This window comes from Acomys russatus, chromosome 8, assembly GCF_903995435.1.
Source record: "Acomys russatus chromosome 8, mAcoRus1.1, whole genome shotgun sequence".
Classification (NCBI taxonomy): Eukaryota; Metazoa; Chordata; class Mammalia; order Rodentia; family Muridae; genus Acomys; species Acomys russatus.
Window position 1 is genome coordinate 20,679,294 of NC_067144.1, and position 24,354 is coordinate 20,703,647.

The 24,354-nt window shown below is 41.5% G+C and overlaps 1 protein-coding gene across 1 annotated transcript in view; it reads right to left on the reverse strand.

Annotated features, from left to right (window-relative positions):
• Positions 1 to 1,651: 1,651 nt before the first annotated feature.
• Slc15a2 (solute carrier family 15 member 2) overlaps positions 1,652 to 24,354 on the reverse strand; it is a 32,709-nt gene continuing 10,006 nt past the window's right edge. The window contains exons 5-22 of the mRNA XM_051149880.1: positions 23,226 to 23,325; positions 20,838 to 20,928; positions 20,520 to 20,597; positions 15,402 to 15,484; positions 14,860 to 14,946; positions 14,600 to 14,689; positions 14,464 to 14,508; positions 13,111 to 13,143; positions 12,252 to 12,340; positions 10,645 to 10,726; positions 9,996 to 10,130; positions 9,103 to 9,267; positions 8,909 to 8,955; positions 7,017 to 7,127; positions 6,230 to 6,326; positions 2,862 to 3,008; positions 2,163 to 2,267; positions 1,652 to 1,860 (exon numbers count right to left, since the gene is read on the reverse strand). Of these exons, the coding sequence (XP_051005837.1) occupies positions 1,681 to 1,860; positions 2,163 to 2,267; positions 2,862 to 3,008; positions 6,230 to 6,326; positions 7,017 to 7,127; positions 8,909 to 8,955; positions 9,103 to 9,267; positions 9,996 to 10,130; positions 10,645 to 10,726; positions 12,252 to 12,340; positions 13,111 to 13,143; positions 14,464 to 14,508; positions 14,600 to 14,689; positions 14,860 to 14,946; positions 15,402 to 15,484; positions 20,520 to 20,597; positions 20,838 to 20,928; positions 23,226 to 23,325 (1,765 nt within the window). The 3' untranslated portion in view covers positions 1,652 to 1,680. The remainder of the gene's footprint in view (positions 1,861 to 2,162; positions 2,268 to 2,861; positions 3,009 to 6,229; positions 6,327 to 7,016; positions 7,128 to 8,908; positions 8,956 to 9,102; positions 9,268 to 9,995; positions 10,131 to 10,644; positions 10,727 to 12,251; positions 12,341 to 13,110; positions 13,144 to 14,463; positions 14,509 to 14,599; positions 14,690 to 14,859; positions 14,947 to 15,401; positions 15,485 to 20,519; positions 20,598 to 20,837; positions 20,929 to 23,225; positions 23,326 to 24,354) is intronic.

Sequence of the window (24,354 nt, forward strand, 5' to 3'; positions counted from 1 at the left end):
AACGTCTTCTGAAGGAGTCTGGACAGGTTCACATCAAGATAGCTGGGGAAACCGGGTGCCGTTGCAACCTCTTTTATACCTCTGCAATCTTAGTCATTAAAACTAAAGTGTTTAAAGCTTGAGGCACTGGAGTGAGTTCTCTTAAGAATACAGTGCGTTATTAGCAACGTGCGATCCAACATGGCTGCAGATGGGAGCAACGTAGTAAAAAGGATGGGAATGAGGTCTTTCATGATATTTTTTTTTCTCCTAGCGACACACGGCACAGTCCTGATAGTCCCAAGCTTGTCCCCTGATCCACATTGCGTGTGAGATAATGTCTCTCAGCTCTCAGTTCACACACACAAACAAACTGCGCATGCTCCGCCCACTCCCGCAGGTTTTGCTAGGTTGCTCCTGCAGGCCCTTGCCCATTTGTTGACTAGCACAATTTAGAGCTTCAATGGGGGGGGGGGGTGCAGCATGAGTATTATCCCTTTTCGATAAACAGGAAATTTCTAAGACGAAAGGGAGAGATGTAAACAGAAATTGTGGAAAGGATAAAAATACATGACAAAGAAGCTAAGTATTAAAAAAAAAATTAAAGGAAGTTGGATTGGAAAAAAACATTTTGTTATTGAAGACTTGCTGTAATAAGCAAAATAAGGTGAGGAATTAAGATAGAGCTGTTGCAGCAACACTGGAAGGGCCGGGTTGCAGCTATAGTTAGCATCTCGGGCAGATGTTCACAGACAAACGAGTGAGCGCAGCTCAGGGCAGACACAGCAGAGCTCTTCAGAGGAATGTGCAATGAAGGAGAGGGAACAGTTTATATGTCTTCCCCGGTCCCCAGGACTGTGCTTACTGTCTTTAATGGTGGCTTTCAGGGTCTGTCGGTACTGAGAAATGGGTATTTGGATAAGGATGCAAAATGATAGGGTAATCAGAAAGATGTGCCTTCCATCTCTTGGTAGAATGTCATTCTGTAGCCTGCTGTTGAAAATCATATTAAACTTGCTAGTGACAAGCTAGCCTCTGGATTAGACCATACCTTACATACCATTTTTTTTTTTTTTTGCCATCTTCACAAATAGCATTATTTATGAAGAGCTACTGATAAAGAACCTGAAATGCCATTTCTCTATTATTCTGCATTTTTTGCCCCTAAACCAACACATCAACAAGTAGAGTTATCAGTTCTAAATACCCAGTAAAGGAATCTCCCAATCTCTGTATACCTTCAGAGATTTATCTCTTTTACACGTTTGTATTTTCATGGGCATTTGGAGATCTTGGGCCACTTTGAGAGCCTTTGCCTAATGTTTACTGAGTTTATTGATAGCCTGGAAGACACAGAATCTTGGACCCTTGTTTAAAGATATGCCCTGGTGGTGGTGCTCACCTTTCATCCCAGCAGAGGCAGGCGGATCTGTGTGAGTTCGAGGCCAGCCTGGTCTACAAAGCGAGTCCAAGACAGCCAAGGCTACACAGAGAAACTCTGTCTTGAAACAAAACAAAACAAAACAAAACAAGATATGCCCTAAAACCTAGTTCTAGAATTGCCTCTATTGTGGTAGAAAAAATAGAGGACATCCTTCTTCTAACCTGATAAGAGTTGGGGTGGAGGGTGAAGTAAGTTTGAAGATAAGTGATGGCTGAAACCAAAGGCAGGAATTGGCTATCAGTCCAGCGAGAGAGTTGTCAGAGCCTTGTATTCCTGGTCTCCAGGTTGATCATATTGGCCTGAGTGTGAGGGACCTGCTGCTTCTTTGCTGGCTCATGAAGATTGTCTGACTCTAGAGGCACATAGTAGTAGCTCATGATGGAGAAGATCAGGCAGACCACCAGCAGGAGGCAGGAAAACAAAACAAATTCGGCCCACTGCAGGGAGAAAGAAACGGGAAGAGAAGGCTATGGAGAAACCTTTAAAAAAGCGGGGATCCAGGCATGGAGGGATGGGGAGGTGGCTGAGGAACCATCCCTTGAGGCACTCTTCTTGGCAGAATGCTAGGTCCACTGGCCTCTCCTCCCACAGGACCATGGAGGTCATTGTTGCCACATATGTATGTCTATTCCCTGGCAAAGTCTGTCATGTAGGCCTCATATCACTGATGGAGGATCTGCAGGCCAGGAGCTGGGGAAAGGGAGCAGGGAAAACTATGTAGACACAATCAGATCCATACCTGGACCAGGCCACTGAACTGCGCCACAACAAGCACAATGACATTTCCAACGGCAACTGTCAACAGCCAGGCTGCCTGGAGCACAGATTTCATGCTGGATGGTGCCTGGAAAGGACATCGTTGTAAGCATTCAAATTCCCCATTCTACCTTCCTGCGCCATGAGCACGGCCATGAGACAGCGCCCACAAACACCTTCCACTGTCCACCTTCCCCACTAAGTTCAGCTGGTGCACTGATTCATGAGATTGGAATAACAGTAAGAGGAAGGTGGATATATTGATTGAACGTTTCAATTTATTGTATCATATAATTGCTACCACCACCTTTAAGAGATAAGCTGGGTTACTATGGTCCTCTGAAAAATGTAAAAAGAGCATAAAGAAAATAAAATAAAATGGAATTGAAGAGATAATTGACTTGTTTATGTTATACAGTCGGCCATGCAGCCAGTATTTAAACATAGTAACCTAACTCTTTAGCCTTTGGTCTTCATCTTCCCTGACCCGCTCCCAGACCCTCCCCCCCAAAACATAGACTCTTATGCTGCATTGTCATGATCTTGGAAATCAAGATGACTCTTTAGGGTCATATGCAAGAAACTCATGAACGGAGGATGGGGAGGTCTTAGGATGACACACCCATTTAAGGAAGCACAAGAATTCTAAGTGGTGTCACCATTTCTGCTTGTAAAATCTTACCTGAGAATAAGAGAACTCAAGCCCTGTGACAGAGAACATGACCTCTGCTGCTGTAACCAGGATGTACTGTGGTAGCTGCCACAAAATGGATAGCTTCTTGTCTGGGGTGTCTTCTATCTTCCAAGCCTGAACACCCTGATTGGTGATCTTAGTGGGAGAAACAAGAAGAGGACTTCTCAGTAGTCTTGAGCAAATTACACCAACCTCTAGCATTCTAGGACCTGTGCCAGATCCTCTCTTTTAGTTTGATGTCTCTGATGCCTCCAAGAGATCAAACGTCTCTATACAATCCCGGTGTTTTGAATTCTCTCTTTGTAATACTACATTCATTTCCCTGATTTCAGTCAGCTACAGTAAAAGTCCTTGAGACTGAAAAGTCTTTAATGTCCAAATGTCTTTGGCCCTAAGTCAAAAGCACATAAGGTTCAAAATAGTGAATTAAATAATCTTGGTTTTCTTTATTTGAGAATGCACATAATATCTAGGGATTCCTTCCTCCCTCCCTCCCTCCACACTCTGTGTGTGTGTTGCGCATGTGTATGTGGTATGTGTCCATGTATGTGCATGTTCACGTGCATGTGTGTATTCTCAGCATAAGAGCAGACTATGGCAAGAGCCTCTGAAAAGTCAGATATCAGATGCTCTAAGGCAGATAATTAACTAAATGAAACATACTGAGTGGAAACAAGGACTTTGCTGAGTTGAACCATCAAAGGGCAGAGCCAGCCACATGACATGGCGATATCTGTCATAGGATCTTCTGACATTATTACAAAGTAAATAACACAAACCCTTAGGTAAAATCTATAGAATTCTAAATACCAGCCACTGGTTATTTTATTACTTATGTCAACAACATATAATCCAAGCAAGATAGGACCATGGAAGGAACTGGTCTCCACAACCTTTGATCTACGACTTCTAATTTAGATGCCTAATAGACACTGGGATTCAGAAACATCTAGAGAGACAGAGCGAGCAAATACTTGACTTAATACAAGAAATATAACTTTTCCAAGTTGTGTCTCTGAAAACTCAAGTGTTAAAGTTATAATACCCAGTATTTGAGAATGGGAGCTTATTTGGAAACAGGATGCTTATAGAGGTAATTAGTCAAGTAAAACGGGCCACTAAGGTGGACTTTAAGGGAAATATAGACGGAAACGCATACAAAGTGCTCTATGAAGATACAGGTAGGCAATGAGATGATTATACTATACCCCAAGAAACAACAAACTACTAGAATTTTAGACCTCATTTTATGGCCAATTGATTTTCAACAGAAGCATCACGACAGTTTAGTGTACAGTATTTTCAACATCTCAACTGTGTTGAGACGAATGGCAATCATTCATATATATGGATTGTTATATAGGAGAGGCATGGAAAAGGTTCTTCTTCAACTCTCAGAATGAGTCAGCCTATATATACACAAAACCCTAAACTTCTGTTTTGTAAGACCCTTAGCTAATGTTAGTTTGTCATAGCAGCTCTACATACACAAGAGACATATAATTCAAATGACCTCCAGCCTTCTCAATATGATTTATTGAAAAGACTGTACACTAAATTGTCATGATCCTCTCATTGAAAATCAGTTGACCATAAAATGATGTCTTATTTGTATATTCTCAACTCTGTCCTTGTGTAATAGGCCTAATTGGTTTATTATTTGAAAAATCAATTAATGTTATAAATCATATCAATGGCACAAAGGGCAAAAATCACATTGTCTTCTAAATTAATTCATAAAAAGAATATAAAAAATCCAGTCCATGTAAGTGAGGTAAAATAGACAAGCAAGGAAATATACAGACAAAACCTGAAAAACTAGCGATGGACAGAGATGTCCTCAATTTGGTAAAAGGCATCTACTTAAAACTCCACAGGTAACTTTCTTAGTGAAAAGGCTGGATGCCCATCCCCCAAAAGATGTCTGGTCTCACCACTTCTGTCCAACACTATGCCAGAGCAACTGGGCAGGAAAAAGAAATAATGGGCATTTTGACTGAAGAGAAAGCAAAGCTGTCTATATTTGCCGATGACATGATCTTGTATATAGTAAGCTTAAAGGCTCTACTAACGTTGTATTAGGTCTAACAAATTTGCTCTATAACGTTCATAATAATATACACAGATTAGCAACAAAATTAGTTGTATTTTATGACTTAAAATGAGCAATAGGAAAATGAAACTAAGAAATAATAAAAATAACTGGGGATACATGTGGTAAAGTAAATGTTAACAGTATACTCTGAACACTACAAAAACATTGTTGGAAGAATAGATACCTAACGGAATGGAGAGGCGTTATTCACTGAACAAAAGGCTGAGCATTATTCAGATAGCAAATGGCCCCTCAAATGATCTCGAGTCAGTACAATCTCCATTGAAATCTCAGTTAAATTCCTAGTTAACCCTGACTCTGTGCAGAGTTCATCACATACAGAATAATCAACTCTTTCTTTTTCTTTTTAGTCTAGGGATGGAACCCACAGTCTTGCACATGCTAGGCACGTACTGTAACACTGGGCTACATTCCCCAACCACCAACCAACATCCAAACCAAGCTTGTAAACGAAAAAAGAAGAGTATGTGGAAATTGACACTCTTTAGAGTCAAAGTAGATTACAAATCAACAGGAAACAAAAACAATGTGAAATTAACACACTGTGAACACGTAAATCAATAGGACAGAGTTGAGAATATACAAATAAGACATCTTTTTATGGTCAACTGATTTTCAACGAGAGGATCATGACAATTTAGTGTACAGTCTTTTCAATAAATCATATTGAGAAGGCTGGAGGTCATTTGAATTATATGTCTCTTGTGTATGAAAAAGTAGAATATGATCCTTTAACAAAAGGTCCTTATGTAAAAATATTGAATAAAAATAATATTGAGAGGCGGTCCTTTGAGGAAGTAATTAGATCATGAGGGGCTTTGACCTAATCAATAAATTGACTGACTGATGCATTTAAATTCTGAATGGACAATTAGGTGTGGTAGAAACTGGTAAGGGAGGTCTTCCATAGGTGTGGAGAAAAGTAAATCAATGAGGGCATATCCTTGCAGGGTATGTCTTCTTCCTGACCCCTTTCTTTACTGTCCTCTCTGCTTCCTGGTCACCATGGCATTCCTGGCACCTTTTATCCATCATGTCCTTTCACCATGATGTTTCTTCAATAGACTTACAAGCAATGGAGACATCCAACCATAGACGAAAATGCATGTGCATATATGTGTGTATGTGCGTGTGTGTGTGTTTGTGTGTGTGTGCGTGCACGCACTTGTGGAGACATAGACAGAGAGAAAGGCAGCAGACAAGCACACAGAGGGAAGGGAGGGGGCTGTCAGCTACTTACATTAGTGATCACAAACAAATACGTTGTGCCAAAGTCTAGCTGACCTAAATCGAGAGAAAAGCCTTTGTCTTCTGTCTCACAGTGCACTGCAGGATACCTGTAACAAGATGAGATTTGGCTAGAGTAAACAGCACCACTTAGAAATACTCTTCTATCTCCAGGAGAGAGAGAGAGAGAGAGAGAGAGAGAGAGAGAGAGAGAGAGAGAGAGAGAGAGAGAGAGAGAGAGAGAGAGAGAGAGAGAGAGAGAGAGAGAGAGAGATCTCCATTCTAATGAGGAAAGTAATGAAGACACTTGTCTTTGAAGGGAGACACTTCCAGGGCTGAGTTGCTTTCATGGTGTGTTTCTGCCTTGGAGGTGCACTTCTTATTATTTTCTAAGTACATAAAAAATCTAACCCTGAAGAAAGACTGTACACATCAACCTCTATACATTTCAAGCCCATGAACTTTCCTCATGTAAATCTTATGACTTAACAGAATAGAAACCCAAGAGGGGAATTCTGTGTAATGAGGCACCAATGACAGGCACCAAAGAGCAGGAGCCAAAATCAATAATAAACTTTGTGACCCTCACAGAGGCAGGCTATAATAACTACATAATGTGCTCATCACCACTATCATAATCTCAGCTGACTGGCGTAGAAATGAGAAGAGCCTGAGATAAAGAGGCTAGAATTAGAAAGAAGCAGAGATCTTCCTAGATCACAAATCAGCACAGATATGCCCAGGTCTGTCATCTAAATACAAAGATAAAAATAAAATGTCCACACGGGCATGCCTCTTACTTTCCTCTTGGCAAGGTTTGGTATGCAGATACTCCATAGTCTTTGCCCACACTGAGGGGAGCATCTGTATCCAAGGAGATGTTGATGTCTTTATGCAAAGTGTTAATAAACCTGAAGGTAGACAAATTATTTATAATCAGACAAACATATCCAAATAAGAACACCCAATACTGTATTGCTCATAACTATATTCTAGGTGTCTAAAATAGTGTCTGGGACAGGAACAAACAGACAAACAAATAAACTTGAATGTAAGAGGTTATCGCTAGCCTTAACTTACTCTAGGAAAAACAGGCTTTATTTTTCTAGAATATGACTGACATATACTCACTAGATGGCCAGGTAGATGCCTACAGTCACACGTGGCAATCTCACTTTCTTTTCTAATCAACTTAAGAAATGCCTAACTTCTTTCTTTCTTTACTGCACACGTGCGTCTCTACACATTATATGGTTATGCGTACAGATGTACATGTGTGTGCACATGTTTGAGTGGAGGCCTGAAGTCAACCATGTATGTTATTTCTCAGGACGGCCATCCAGCTTGCTGTCTGAGACTGTGTCTGTCATGGAGAGCTGGGGTTCAAAGTTCATGCCACCAAGCTCAGTCTTTCACTTGGGTTCTCTGCCTTGACTTTGGGTCTTCATGCTTGTGCAGACAGCCTTTAACCAACCTTGATGCTTCCACAGGCATTTTTTTTTCCATCCCAAGGGTGGAATAACTCACCCTTAGGTGATTTAAGAGAAGCAATATAAATATAATTACATATAAAGATATAACACTTTATATACACCGGCTATCTTCTTATCAAAGAAATCTAGTTTGACTCATGCAAAGCTTAGAGGCCCAGCCAACAGAAGGTATTTGTCACTACATTTCAGTCGTCAGAAACCTTGGGCCCTTCCAGAATCCTCTTTCTAGTATTATGACCACAAGCCTTCCCTCAGAATGGGGTTTTTGGTTCATTTCTGTTTTTAATAATTTTAATCTTGGCCTTGCTCTAGAGATAAACAAGGCAGTTCTTTCTAGTGATGTAAAAGTTGGTCCCTAGGCCTTCCTTATTTATGCAGGATGATCTATCCCTGCTGCCCATTGGTGTGGCTTGTCTTTTCTGAAGCATTTCAGGGCAAGTTGTTACATGCGTTTTACTTTTCAGTGAACGGAGACTTTTCTTCACAGGTTCTCATCTACCTTAACAATGACTACCTGCTCTGCCATAATTTCTCTTTCTCACATCCAATTCCAGCCATAGTGAGCAGGTCTATCTTTCCTGTGACCTGTCTATCTTTCCCATGCCATCTGACAAGAGGATTAAAAACCAACTCTTAGCGGGGCAGTGGTGGCACACACCTTTAACCTTAGCACTTGGGAGGGAGAGGCTGGCTGATCTCCAAGTTCAAGGCCAGCCTGGTCTACAAGAGTGAGTTCCAGGACAGCCAAGGCTACACAGAGAAACCCTGTTTTGAAACCCCCTCACAAACAAACAAACAAACAAAAAACCCAACTCTTTTGCTATGTCTGTCAATGTATAATAGAACCCTCTATTTTATAGGAGAGGGATCTAACTACCAATAATGAAGGTAGGGATATTGGCTCCCTTTTAAGTGTTTACCTGACAAACACAGACATTTGCAGTTATTTCCCGAGAGTAAGATAAACGGGTACATTAGGTAGAAACCCTTAGGTAGTGTTAGGTAGAGAACAGAGGCTATCTGCTGACTCAGGGATATCTGCCAGTCCTACAGGAGGGAGCTTGCTGCCACATTTGCCTTTCCCTGTCCTAGAAAATGCCACAGACACCAGTGCCCTTGACTTTCTAAGAAGGAAAAAACCCTTGCTCAGAACAAGTGAAACATGAGGCCCCTTCATCTGACGTCCCCGACACCCAAACCTGAGGGCTGTCATCCCATTGGCTGGTTTGATTCCTGTATCCTTCACCTGCAACAGAGAAAAGCAAAAATCAGTAGGAGCTGACAAATGGAAACCTGTTGGCAGAACGTTTCCGTTTTCTGGCAGATCCTCGGTGGCTTCTGATGAGCCGGTCATCTTCCTTCAAAACGGACCTTGAGCAGTTGCCTAACTTACCAGCATACTGGAGATGCTGCCCCCGTCCTCATGAACAACCAGCTGATAGCAGCTCTTCTCCTCCACAGAGTGCTCATTATGGACAGACAAGTTGTAATAATTGAGATAAAAATGCAAATCTTCGCTTCTTGTCTCCAGGTGCACTTTGGAGTAGCGCGTTGTGTTCTGTAGGATGAAGAGCCTGTGATGTTCACTTTCTATGCCAGGGCAGACATTACAGGTCCATAGCTTTGGGATGTGTGACCTCATCAGACACCATTTATTTTTCTCTCTCTAAATTAGCTATTTCATTTCTAGTATGCTAGCACAAGACATGGAGGCATACATAAGGATGGACAGGGATGGTCATTATAACATTATGCATAATAATAAATGCAGCGGGGCTGAAGAGATTGGCTTAGTGGTTAAGAACACTGGTGGATTTTCCAGAGGACTTTGGTTCAATTCTCAGCACCCACATGGTGGCTCGCAAACATTCATAACTGCACTTCTGGGCGATCTGATGTCCTCTTCTGGACTCTGCCGGCACCAGGCACATACCTGGTATGTGTATACATGTATGTATACATGCAGGCAAAACATCCACACACATAAAAATAAATAAAAATTAAGAAAAAAACTTGCAGTGATAGAACTGTAGCTAAGTGGTAGAGCACGCGCACCCTATGCCTGATGCCCTGGGTTCAATCCTCAGTATTGCCACAAAAGCTAGAACAACAACAAAGGCAATTGTGATTGTCTGTAAGAAAATGTTTAAATAAACTGTACTTATGAGGTAGAATCTTATGCAATCACTAATATAATGTGATCAGAGATTATTTAAGGACATAAGAAAATGACAGAATGGCTGCTATAGCACACACTTTTCCTATTCGTCTAGGTTCACACCTCACCTGAAAAGAGCTGATGGAGTCCACCAAGAGAAACTTCTTTCTACTTCCTAGCACCGTCATCTTTATCTCACCATCTGCCAAGTTCAAGACCCGTAGGAAAATCTCCTGGGAAGCTGGCTGGGGATGGGTCATTCCCTGAAAGACAGATAGAACAAGAGCAGATACCTTCTCCCTGCTAGCCAAGACAACACAAGTTTATCCCTCTGAAGAACATGTGGCTTAGAAATCTGAGAAGTCAGCTTTTGTTTTGTTTTGTTTTGTTTTTAAAGTGAGGAATCTCCCATTTATATGAAGCAAGCGCCAATGGTAGGTACCAAACACATTCCTCCAGTCGTGGTCTTATAGCTCATTAACCAAGAGTGGCTGTTCGACAGCCAGAAGAATTACTTGTGTAGCTACAAAGGCACTATAGAAACCTTTGTTCCCTAGGTGTCTTGGGTATTTGTGTTGTGGAATTTCCTAAAAACAAACTCTGAATCACTCAGGGGGAAAGTGGGCCTCGTAGCACTGTTGCTGTATTCACTTAGATATGTGACGTCCTGTGTCCGTCCTGTGAAACGGATACTGCAGTGAGTCCCAAGGAGTCACAACTGAGCACGTAGGAAAAGTGGATGGAGAAGATTGGAAGCTTAACATTTATTGAACTCACATTTATTTTTATCTCTACAAGTGCTGCAACTGCAAATGCCAGGCATGCTAGGATCATACCAACAGCCATCTTCCTAAGTGATCTGTGGAGGGAAAGAAGAGATCATTATTATCCCCCTCCCCTAATCCAGAGGTATAAAGTCCAGACTCCTTGGCCTTTCTTTAAAGATTTTCTTAGTTAATTCCAATTACTTTTGAAAGTATTTTCTAGAACTCTCCTTCAAACAGTCTTTTACTCAAGTCACATTTGACAACTCTTCTCTGTAATATACCACCTTTCTTGCCTTTACTTATGACTATAATGACTTTAGCCATTACACCAGATTATTAAAGGTAACAGCAATATAGCCAGGTTTGTTATTTAATAAACATCAGCTGCTGTCATTCTTCAGCTTCTTCTTCTTCTTCTTCTTCTTCTTCTTCTTCTTCTTCTTCTTCTTCTTCTTCTTCTTCTTCTTCTTGTTTTTTGTTTTTTGAGGCAGGGTTTCTCTGTGTAGCCTTGGCTGTCCTGGACTTACTTTGTAGACCAGGCTGGCCTTGAACTCACAGCCATCTGCCAGCCTCTGCCTCCCAAGTGCTGGGATTAAAGGTGTGTGCCACCACACCCAGCTTTAGAAGTCTTTGTTGGTCTGAGCATGAAGAAGGGCTCTCTCCTCTATCTTCTATGGCATTTCCACCTTCCCTTCTAGGGTCTTTACTGTGGGTATTTCCTAAGGTATTTACCATGTAATGGTTTTCTTTGTCTATGTTCTAGCTCCCTTACTAACCAGTGAACATCCTGGAAAAAAAAAAAAAGATCTGTGCCTGATTTACATTTTCATGGGCCTTGGTCCTAGACTCCCTAGTTCCTACGCCATAAATAACTGACAAGGGTGTTTGTGTGTGGTAAAGGGCTTGTAACTTTACTGTCACAGCTAGATTGCTGTGAAATCAGAGATGGGAGGAGGCTTGAACTGTTCCTCATCAAACTTTACAAGTGATACTTTCTACTCAGCATGGGGCAGGCTCCAGGGCATACTAACTAAAAATGACGCTGTACCCAGTCCTACAAAGTCCTTTCTTAGTTTCATGGAAACAACAGACTTAAAAGAATTAGTTGTCATCAAAACCTTAGGACTTGGTCCAGGAGGCTGGCTCAGGGTGTAATGCTGTGAAGGCTGGTAGCCTGAGTTCAATCCCCAGAACCCACATGGCAGAGGGAGAGAACCAGTTACCACAGGTTTTCCTCTGACCGCTACACATTTGTCGTGGCACATGCATTACCCCCTCCCCCAACACACACAAAATAAGTAAATAAGTGGACTTCTTTGGAGAGGCAGCATTCAAGGGCAAAGCAGCCCAGTTTTAGAAATCCCGTACCACATACTCGCCTAGACTTACTCCTACACCATACACTCAAGTCTGTAACCTTGGCTTTGACCTTCACCAGTTAGACCTAGTGTCCACTTTTCCACATTAGTAAGAGTTTGTCAAACATGGAAAAATAGAAAATAATATGATAAATCAAAATAAATAACCATTAAGTAGAAGCGCCCCAGCTTTGAATCCTCACAAAGCTGAGCAAACATTGAGTCCATATGCATGATCCGTGTCCTAGTGAGCACTTACGAGAAGTGGATTCCACACTTGGAGATCAGCCGATAAATGATAAGGTCAAACAACGGGATGAAGATAAGAACCAGGAAGGGATTCAGTACCTACAACACCATGGTAACAAGGATCAGCACAAGCGTCCCTCTGTCCTGATCATGCTCTCACCTGTTTGCATGCCACCCTCTCATATCTACTCACTTTCACCTTAGTAGGTCAAAGAGTTTACATTTCTCAATCTCTTTATGCCCGAGACTCACTTCCCTTGTAAAACATTTTAACCTACAAATATACCAAGGAGACAGGTTTTCTGAGCCTGTTTTGTCTGTCAGTCAAATTAAGAATCATTCTTTCCCATTGTCTCTTGTCTTTAGTTTCACAGCCTAGAGGGAAAAATAAGAGGCTAAAACAATTATCCTGAAAATCGCCATCTGTGGACAGAGAGTCTGACTTTGCTGCTCACATAAAAAAAGCTTATACTTTCTTTTTGTTTGTCTTGGTAGTTCTGGGGATCAAACCTAGGACATCCTGCACGTCAGACAAGTGCTACATCACTGAGCTACAGACCTAGCCTTGGGTTTGCACTTTCCTTGACAATATCCTGACTATGCTACCTTGACATAAAGAGAAAATCCAGTGCTCACACATTACCTGTGGGCTCACACTCAGTCTCTCTGGAGTTGGGCAGAACTACATCTTTAACTAAGGATGTGAGAGAGTAGAGTATGGCTCAAAGGAACTGTTTTCATCTCTCTATTTGGACCTCCTCAGCACACAGAGAGGAGCATCAGATGGTGGCTGTTAACCTGAATGCTGCAGGTAGAGGTACAGACGAGGAAACAGTGCACATATCTATGTCTCCAGGGAAGTCTCCTACCTGCATCTGATCCGGCTGAAGCACAAAAAATCCCTGAAACATTATAATTAGCTACAGTTAGATAGTTGCAGAAGACAAGGAGAGCCCATCTTGGCAGTAGAGAAGAAGCATATAAAAACAATTCATCAAACGTCTGGTTCATGATCTTTGGGCAGAGAAGACACTTGGGGTGAATTCTGACTATTTGCTAAAGACAGCTGGACTCCAGGGAGAAGATTGCTTCCTGTGTATGGGTTAAGTGTCCATTCTCCAAAATGCTTGGGGTTTGCAATCACTGTGGGTATGCATAACGGAGACTGAGGGAGAGGCAGTAAGGCTGAAGTTTAAATGTGAAATTAATTTGTTTTGTACATATACACTAGCTTGAGCGCAATCCATTCGCCAGTTTGTAAGAATATTGTTCATTTGTGGTAATGCTCAGGAGTATTGTCTTTTAGAGCAATTAGGATAACATATTTTCCTATTCAGGAAGAACTATATTTTGCTTGAGAGAGATAGAGTTGCATCGACATAGAAGTGGTAATATCAAAGGAAGAGGTATTGTGGGCGGCGTCAAGTTGTCCCCAATACGCTATGTTCCAAATTTGCTCTCCAGGGAATCAACAAGCAAACTGCCAGTGGTAACTCCTGGACAGCTAGAGGAAGGGAGAGGTAAAACTATATTTTGGAGGCTCCTCGTGTCACCCCTCCCTGTCTCCTTCAAAATGATCAATATGACAATTTAGAGATGGGACAATCAGGAATGGAGACTGGACCAAAGGGTGGAGTGGACTAAAGATTGAGCACTGGGAAAAGAGAAAACAATGTTACAACTTTCTCCTCTTCCCAAAGGCATAAATCAGACATTTTATTAATTTTCTCACAGGTCCCACGGGTCCCCGGCTTGATCCTGCCTAAGGCACAGGACCAGTCGTGTAGAAGCACCACTCAGGCTTTTTCTTGGTATGTCCTAAGACAGGCTTAAATGCATGAAAATCACCAACCAGGCTTGACTTGCTTCATCTGCTGTCCTTTCAGCACATCTCCGGGATGGGGTGTGGCAGGGTGGGGGGGGGGGGGGGAGGGGGGAGCATCTGGCCATTTCCCACCCTTCCCCTCCTGAATTCTAAAGACAAGACTATGGTTTATATTGCTAGCCTGACTTCGGTTATCTTTACCTATTCAGTGTTTGGGGGCTTAATGCATATCTCTAATGATCTCAAGTCAGTTATGTTTTTTTTTTTTAGTCACAAATAAGCTAATGATATATGAAGAAATAAATTAAAATTAGGCATGTACAAATTAAGGGAATTACAAATAAATTATGTATGATGAAGAACTTAACAGACCTCTTTGGGAGTGTTTTCAACTCACCAAATTCCCATTCATTTTGTTGGCTTGCAGGGTCCACCGCGAGCCCTAGAGTAGACAGACCATGTGGACAGACGTACTTGATCCTACCGTTCAAAAGAGGATGAGGGAAGGCATATCCTTCAGAAAACACTAGTACCTGTTGGTCCAAAAGAGCCCAGAACATGGGCAGTGGGATATAGAGGAACAGTACCCGGGTCAGTGCCTTCACATCCGTAATGAGGTGCTTCTGTGGGGAGGGAGAAAGAGCAGGCAGAATTGCCTCAAGCTCCAAACGTGCCTTTCTTACTTAGAGTAGAAATGGTCAAAAACAGTGAAAGAAGAGGTCAAATACGCCAGAAAGAAAGGAATTGGAAAGGTTTCATGGAATTGCGAAGTCTTCCCGGAGTCTTTACTTACGGGGTATTTTTCAGCTGCCCAGTCTAGCCAGTGCTGTCGCTGCGGAACGTCCCCAGAATGGTTCCTGAAGCGGTTGCAGACAGCAAACTAGGGCAGAGACCAGAATCAGAAACAGACAAAAAAGAAAGCACCCGCTGCCCCGGTTTTCCTAATTCGTTATCTCATCTCTCAAGCACGTACTTAGAATTTTATCAAATACTGAATTCCAGTATCCAAGGTTTAATTTTTATCTTTCCTTATTTTCCAATAGCATCGTGTATAACTGTATTCAGGAGATTTTTGCCTATTGAAAAAGTGACTATTTCTTAGAACTTAATTGTCAAGTAGAGGCAAGGAGGGAATCAATCGAACTCAGTTTGCCAAAGGGTAGCCACGTAGAAGGAAGATGGCTGAGAAAAACACACACCTGTGTGTGGAGAAGTGCACTTTCAGTACAGAGTCTGTCTTTTTCTTTCTTTCTTTCTTTCTTTCTTTCTTTCTTTCTTTCTTTCTTTCTTTCTTTTACTTAAAAAGGCAAGGAGGCAGGCCATTCGTGAACTTACCCATATGCATTTGATAACTTGAGCCACTATGTTCCCTTCGGGAGGGGGTTTTCGGTACATCTTGCTTCCCATTGCAAACACAACTGCAGCCGATACACAGACAACGGTCTCAGTCTCTCATTTAGAATAGTCAGTGTGTTCTCATGAAAACCTGCAGGGAACTGACTTTCACTCCCTAACTTCACAGTCACCAAGAGAAGATAGTGGTCACTTGTGGAGAGATAATCACTAAGACCTTCGAGGGATATCAGTCATCTTTGGTCCTCTCCCCCCCTCCCTTTTTTTTTTTTGGTCCATCTCCATATCTGATATGACACCAACTTTGACTAATTTTTCTTTCTTGGATGGTTCGCTCAGCTGTCCTCTCTTTCACATGACCACTCCACCTCTCTTACTCTATCTAGAGCAATTTCTACCTCAGACATTGAAATGTCCATCAATTTGATTCTCATTTTCTAGGCAGTTCCTTCCCGCCCTCCTCCCCCCCCCCTCCCGCCCCTCCCCCCACCAAGACAGGCGTTCTCTGTGTGGCCTTGGCCATCCTGGGCTCACTTTGTAGATCAGGTTGGCTTCGAACTCACAGCGACCCGCCTGCCTCTGCCTCCCGAGTGCTGGGATCAAAGGCATGCGCCATCACGCCTGGCTGGCAGCTCCTTCTTTTGTCTGACATCAATTTTTTTTTTTTTTTTTTTTTTTTTGTCCCATGGTCTTCCTAAAAAACCAAGACTCTTACCAGGAAAAATCTTCCTAAATTCATCATCATCCTATCATCTGTTGAAGGATTATTCTTATGAGTAAATTATCAATCATTTTATATAATCTCAACTAATTTGGTCTTAAAATATACATATGTATATATGCTACTATTTCCATTTTAAACATAAGTAAATTAAATACTAGAGAAATGAAGCACCATGTACAAGATTCTGCAGGTAGAAATTGCCATAAATAGCATTTTGACACGAGGCCTCTGAATTTAAACAAAACAAAGCAAAACAAAACAAAAACCTGTGTTCTCAGCGTTTGTGATGGATAGTGTTGTCAACTTGACAAAACCTAGAGTCACCTGGGCAGGATCCTCCGAGAGTGTCTGTAAAGGATTAGCTTAATCGGGTTAATTGATGTGGAAAGACCCACCCTACATAGACTGCAACATTTCCTGGCCCGGGTCATGGACTAAATGTACCTGAGCACTTGCAGGCATCTACTAGCTCATTGTCCCCTGCTCTTGACTGTGGCTGTACCATGACAAGTTGCTTCAAGTAGGACAGTAGGTGGAAAATACATGGCCCCTCCCCTCTAGAAAGCTCACTTAGCCTATGATTTCTTACCCTGTTTCTTTTTTTTTTTTTCACTTTTTAATTCATTCATTCATATTACATCTCAATAGTTATCCCATCCCTTGTATCCTCCCATTCCTCCCTCTCTCCTGCTTTCCCCCTACTCCCCTCCCCTATGACTGTGACTGAGGGGGACTTCCTCCCCCTGTATATGCTCATAGGGTATCAAGTCTCTTCTTGGTAGGCTGCTATCCTTCCTCTGAGTGCCACCAGGTCTCCCCCTCTTGGAACATACCCAGAAGAAGCACTAGCACACAACAGGGACATATGCTTAGCCATGTTTATAGTGGCCTTATTCATAATAGCCAGAACATGGAAACAGCCTAAGTGTCCCTCAGTAGAAGAATGGATAAAGAAACTGTGGTACATATACACTATGGAATACTACTCCGCTACTAAAACAAGGAATTCCCAAATTTTGTGGACAAATGGATTGAGCTAGAAATGATCATAATGAGTGAGTTAACCCAGAAGCAGAAAGACTTACATGATATATACTCACTTATATCTGGACACTAGCCCAAGGGACATGTCCCATGAAAGTCTTCACTTATCAGGAAAGTGGGACAGTGGGGAGAACATCCTATTGGGACTTTAGGTGAGAGAAGCATGGGAGAATGGGGAAACAGAAAGATCTAGAGGGTCCTAGAAACCTACAAGAAGAACATTATGATGGGAAGTTCTAGGCCCAGTGGTCCTGCTCAAACTATGGCACCAGCCAAGGACTATATGTGCAGTAAACACTGAACCCTGACCCAGATCTAGCCAATGGACAGGACATTCTCCACAGTTGAGTGGAGAGTGGGGACTTAGTTTCACACAAACTCTGGTGCCTCATATTTGACCACGCCCCCTTACCCTATGTTTCACTATTGTTTCTTAAGCACCCTATACTCTAACCACTATCCATACTTTCTTGTCCCCATCCCCCAACCCCTAGTCTATACCATTCCTATTCTTCATCTCATTCTATATATTATAACCTACATCTTGATTTCTTAGTTGCCTTTTTATTTGTCAAGTAATTGGCAATGAGCTAGCCCTCCTTCCTTCCCTCCCTCTCTCTCCACTATCTTTCTTTCTTTCTTTCTTTCTTTCTTTCTTTCTTTCTTTCTCCCTCCTTTCATCTTTGAGGCAGGGTGTCTCTTTAGAGCCCACTCTGGAACTCACCATGTAGCCTAGGCTAGAGTCTAACTTACAATCCTCTTCCTCCTGCCTCTTCCTCCAGAGTGCTAAGATGACAAACATGTCACTACGTTTGGAGTCTCTAAGCTGTATTTAAAGACTTTTCTTTATTGCCTGTCCTTTAAATGCTGTTGTGCCTCTAGAATTTGAGCCGAGGTCTTCTTTTTGACCTCACTTTTATTTCCTCATAGTTTTCTATTTTCAAGGATTAATTGCTTGCTACACCTTACAAACTCAGATCTGTATCTAAAACCCCTGTATCTGGGCCCTAAAACAGTGTTTCCAAGTAACTATTTGGTGATGCCCTTAGATATGCTGAGAGTGCCTACAGTGCCACTTGTCCCGACCAAATCCACGGACACTGCCCTAGCCCTGTTCATGCTCACTATCTCAGTTAGCGATGCTGTGACCTAGCTCGTGGCTGAGTCAGAACCCTGTATCCAACAGTGTCTTATTTCTTCCCTCATTTCACAGATCCAGTTATACCGAGGCTTGCTGATTCAACAGGGACCAAGACTAGGTGAGCTGAGGCACTCACCTCAAGTGCAAAATGTAAAGGAGTCTAATAAAGTAACCAAGTTCAATAGTAGCCCTGCCTCACCTTCAACCCAACTTCTTCATCGTGCAAACCACTGAAGAACAAAACACTACAAAAACTAAAAATCCAACCATCATTTCTCTGCTCAAAACCCTTTTGCTGATTCTTTACTGTCTTCACAATGAAGTTTTAATTCTTTTGTGGCCTAAATTTATTTTGTTTCTGGCAGTTTTCCTCTCTCTCTCTCTCTCTCTCTCTCTCTCTCTCTCTCTCTCTCTCTCTCTCTCTCTCTCTCTCTCTCCTCTCTCCTTTCTCCCTCCCTCCAGATTACCTGAATATAATATAGCCTTTGAACAGCTATGATATCTCTCCTCTAAAGACACCAACCATATCTTTTTTCCTTATGGTCCCTTTTTAGATGAACTGCTATGCATTCTTGAGGTCTTGTCTTATCCCAGAAGTCTTCTCTGTAGGCAAACCCTTACAACCTCCAGAACATCCATCAGAAAGCCCTTCTAAGAACACAATAGCTTTCTCTATGCCTCCCTCATTGTGACATTGACTGTACTATATGGTAAATCCCAATTTATTTGTCTGGATTACTCTTCCAGTACTTATATAAATTTCTTGAGATGAACTTTATAACTGCCTAAATCACCAATAAGGTTCCAATACCTAGCACAAAACCTGTCACAGTGAATATTATTACCATGAAATCCACCACCTGACTAACAATGACAACTGTCGCCTATTTTAACAGAAAACATTTTAGTTCCAGAGTCTTTTTGAGCTCCACAATTGCTTTAATGTCTAAATATTATCACTGGGCAGTGATACCGAGAAGCTTCCATGATGCTAATAAAATGGAAAACACAAGAAAGTGTTTGTGAAGACATTTGGCGTTGGAGGAAGAAGGAAGCAGAGAGTATTTGATCATGGCTCTCCCAATTTTTGGAATTGGGCACTGTATTCCTTTCAGACTCTCTGGAGAAAATAAACCAAACATTGAGTCCCTGGATCCTTTCCCTCTGTTGAGCTCTTTATGTGTTTGGACTGGATACGGGCCAGAGGGGTGTCACCCAAAGGCTCAGAGTGCGAACAGGTTTCCAGGTCAATGACTAGAAACAATTACACCCAAGCCTCCCCTTAGGGGACTTGTCTAAACTAACAGGCCCATATATCCCCCATTTTTTCCAGGACAAGGTTCTCAATGCTAAAAAGAATGCCACTTGCTCTAAGTTGCATTACTTCCTAACTACTTATCCAACTCCTCTTTAATTCTCTTTGTTCAAGGGAAAATTCCTTGGGAGCTTTGCAGAGCAGATGAAAAAAAAAAAAAAAAAAAAAGCTAAACCTGGAAGCTGCTTTAAAATGCCCAAGCAATCAAAGGTAGTATGTGCTTAGCAGAAAAATGAGTCTCAGATGACATAAGCTAGTTTGAGACAGAGGCTGATTCTCTTCTTTCTTTCTTTGCATATTTCAGCAATAAGCAATGAGTTTCAATCCTGACTACACACAAGAATCACTTAACAATGCCAGGCCATGGTGGGGCTCCCCTTTAATCCCAGCACTCAGGAAGCAGAGGCAGGCAGAAGAAAAATCACCTGATATATTAAAAATTTGTAGGTGCTCAAACTTCTGACAGTCCTACATGTACTCCAAAGATTGGGTTTTGAAAAGCTCCTTTGAAATGTATTAACTGTGTGACTCTAGCACTTTAAAAAAAAAAAAAGTCTGTGGGACTGGAAAGGTAGCTCAGAAGTTAAGAGTACTTGTTGCTCCTTCAGGGCACCTGGGGTAGATTCCTAGTACCCACATGGTTGCTTACAATTGTCTGTAGCTCCAGTTCCAGAGGATCTGATGCCCTCTTCTGGCCTCTAAGCACATGTGTGGCAACCAACATACACTGATACATAGAAAATCAAGAGGAAATCACTACAATAATACTTGTCTAATAGGGCTAGTGTAAAAAATGATTCATATAGCGTGCCTACATGATACCTTCCACGTGTCAGGGATCAACAGCTGTTAGTTTCCATTTTCCACTATACTCACCAAGAGCTAGTACCATGAGCAGCCCTGGAATTCCAAAAGCAAGTGCATAGCAGTCTTCCCCAAAACACTTCACATCTCCTGAAGAAAACAGGAAGGGAAGAGCAATTATGAGTCATAGATCTGTAGTATTTTACTCTGTAGGGTCAAGCTCTTGGTGTAGACATAGCTATCCTCTTTTCTTCCCATCATCTACCCATTACCCTTATTTTAAGCCAGACCAATCGAAGCTAAAATGCCCTCTCATATATTTACAAGGCCATATAGAAGGAGAAGCTGGACCACCTGAAGCTGTGAACGGCCCATTGAAAGAGTCCTAACCTCTCAGCATGGGTGTGATGAACGTAGAAATCAAGCTTCCTGCATTGATGGAGAGGTAGAAGACTGAGAAGTATCTAGTCCGAGCATCTGCCTGGAATGAGACAGATCAGAGAAACATAGATACTCCATGTTTAAATTCGCATGAAGACATAAAAAGCAACAGGTTCTGATAGCACTTCCATGGTATGTGACCATCTCATTAGCTCTTGAATACAGTAGTTGGCTGACCCGAGACAAGCTTTTGCTCACCTTCTAAACTCCATTATAAACCTTTCAAGACCTGGGCAAAAGCCAGGCAGTGGTGGCACACACCTTTAATCCCAGCACTAGAGTGACAGAGGCAGGGGAATCTCTGTGAGTTCGAGGCCAGCTTGGTCTACAAAGCGAGTCCAGGACAGCCAAGGCTACACAGAGAAACCCTGTCTGGAAATATAAAAACAAACAAACAAAAAAGGACCTGGGCAAAAGTGATCGATCTCACTTTTGTCCTCAATACCGTTCTTATGTCCTATAGATATTTATCATACTTTTACTTTGCTTATATTAAATATCTATTTTATTCAGTGTGTTGTGAGTTCCTTCAGGGCAGAAAGTTTATTCTGTAATGCCTACTACCTAGAACAAATGCTAAAATATATTAGATACTCAACAAATGTTTGTTGACTGTGTTAATTAATCAAGTGACTCCTTGAGTTAGTGAATATATTTTGTGAAATGTATGGTACAACAGTGTAGTAAGCTATCATTGTTCTATGAGAAAAATATAGCAAGAGTCTCAAAAAGATGTTCCTGAGAGTGTGAAAAGACATCAGTTGGCTGAGAAGTGACTTGCAGAAGCTTGGGGGTGAGTTTTCTCTATTAATTGAAATACGTCTGTGGGCCAGCTACTAAATACAACTTTCAAATAAAGCTTTTCACGGGTGACTCAGTACACAGAGTGTATGTACTTCTTTCTGGCTTTAGCTCTTCCTGGCTCTCTAGAACAATCAGCCCTGCCCTATGCTGCATTTTTGTGATGTGCTTTGCTCCCTCTTCTTGTTCCCATTTACATGTTCTTGCCCTTCTAACTTGTGTGGTTTATTGTATATAGAAGGTCATCTGCAAAAGGTTTGTTATTTCTCCATTGTCAGCAAGTAATTAGAATCCATAGATCCCAGGACAAAGTGTTCCAGATGGGCCAAGTGGTCTGCAAGGCAAGAAAAGCATAGGAAGATAAGATACAAAGAGAAAAAATAAAGATGGAGATAACAGACCTTGTGTAAGAGAGAAAACTGAGCAGGGAAAGTGGAGGACGCATAAAGATTAGGGAGGGGAGAGGAAAAGAGAAAACAACCAGAATAAACAGCTACGGGAGAAAGAATAGATTCATGAAGAAGACTACATACATGCATGCATACATACATACATACATACATACACACACACAAATACATACATACATACAGTGTCAAAAGTGAAGAATTTACAAGTGTTTGTTAGTTCAAAAATAGATTGTTCCCTTGTGCATTTGCCATAGCTTCCTCGAATAGGCTCATTTTCACTTTGGTCATATATCCCCCACAGCTTCTATCAACAATGGAAAGTGTTAGGAAGAGACCATCTGGGCAAATCTGTCTATAAAACGGAGTTCTGCTTCATTCCAACTGATAATTCTCCCCTTCACAAAGTCATCTCTGCACTATGCTTCCCATTCCTAAAGCACTCCCGCATTAACTCTTAGGGACCTCAAGTGAAAGTTCGACCACTTTCCAATCCTCTGTAAAGTTTTTCCTTTCATGAAGCAAGCACCTGGCTTCCTATAGCTTTCACTTCTTGGGCTCAGATTTAACCATGGTCATCCCCCAATATTTATGAACAGCTACAGATAATTTTCTCTTTGGGTTTTGTTTGTTCATTTGTATTTTGTTCTTGAGTCAGCATCTTGCTGTATCCTGGGCTGGCTTGGAAATAGACATGTAGCTGAGGATGACCTTGAACTTCTGACCTTCGGCCTACCCTTCTGAATGCTGGGGTTACAGGTATATGGGCCACCATACTCAGTTTAGACTCTGCTGGGGAACGGGTCCAGGGTTTTGTGGATGCTGCTCACACACTCTACCAACTGAGCCACATCTAAGCTCCCTTGCTGCTTATCTTATCCAGTCCCTATGTCTTTATTTTCTTCAGTCATCCATCACATGGCATGGTTACCTCCCACCCTGGGTACTTTCCTTTAAAGGAGCTTTAGTTTTCTCTCTGCTGATGTCCAGCAGCCAGGGCAGAACCCAACTCCGCAGACAGGATCTGATCAGTGAATTACTCCAATCTAGCAAATGGCTATTTGGCAGGCTCCCCATTTCATGCTGGCTACACACTCTTGGAAAACGGAAACAGCAAGACTCTTCTTACATGTTTTTCTTCAAACTGGTCTCCGCCAAAAGCTGCCACACACGGTTTGATACCTCCTGTCCCCAGAGCTATTAGACTCAGGCCAAGCAGTGATAAGATTCTGAAATGGAGAGGTAAGGATGCTATAACCATGTTGATACCAAAGCGGCTGCAGAAATGGGCTATAAGGATACATAGGAGGGGAAGAAAAAAAAAAAAGACAACATCTTCTTTGCACCTCTACCTCATGGGTTCCCTCTACTTGCCTTCAATCCCGGAACTAATCATGAGAACTTATCATCTTCACACTCAAACCTCTGCTAGAGATTGTGTTGCCTGGGAAACTCGGCGTGGTAGCTCCATTTGTCCTTTGTGTGCATGAAATGGAAGAAGACACTGCAGGGACTTGGAAGCTAGCACACTAGGTTTTAATATTATTTTAGCAGTTCAATCAAAAGATCTTATGGACTCTAGTCTTGCGTACCCTCTCTAACTACAAAGTAAACGATTGAAATTTATCATAATAAATGGAGACAGAATCAATAAGTTTTATGAAATAGTAATAAGGTATTTGTGTTTATTGATTTTCAAATCAAATAAAAATATGACTCAGAGTGTATATATGTGTGTGTGTTAAATTGATTATATATTAACATTTATCAAATACTATGTTCTATGGCCATCAACATGTGAAGCAAAGAGAGACAGTAAAATGAGAACATATAGAACTACACATAAATACCCCAAGCACTAAATATGACTTTTGTAATATCAGTAAATACTTTTAAAGTTTATGATAGTGTACAGACATAGATGAGTTAGTGAAGGAAAACAGAAGGGATAAAGGTTTTTCTTATTTTTAAGCAAATGACTTTTTATGAAAAGGATACTAATTAGGCACCTGTTTTCAATGTTTACTTAATAAAAAGAAAAGAGAGACCTGATAATGTAGGGTAAGGGTTCAATAGCTCATAAAGTTTTTTATTTTAATAAGTTTGGCAATAAAATTATACATTAAGAAATACAGGAGAACAAAAAAAAGAAATAAATAAAGGAGAACCTCTGATATAAAATAGAAATATACCTGTAGTGACTGCCTGGGACATATACCTGCCTAATGTAAGGAAAGCGGCTCAGCTGGTTTCACGAT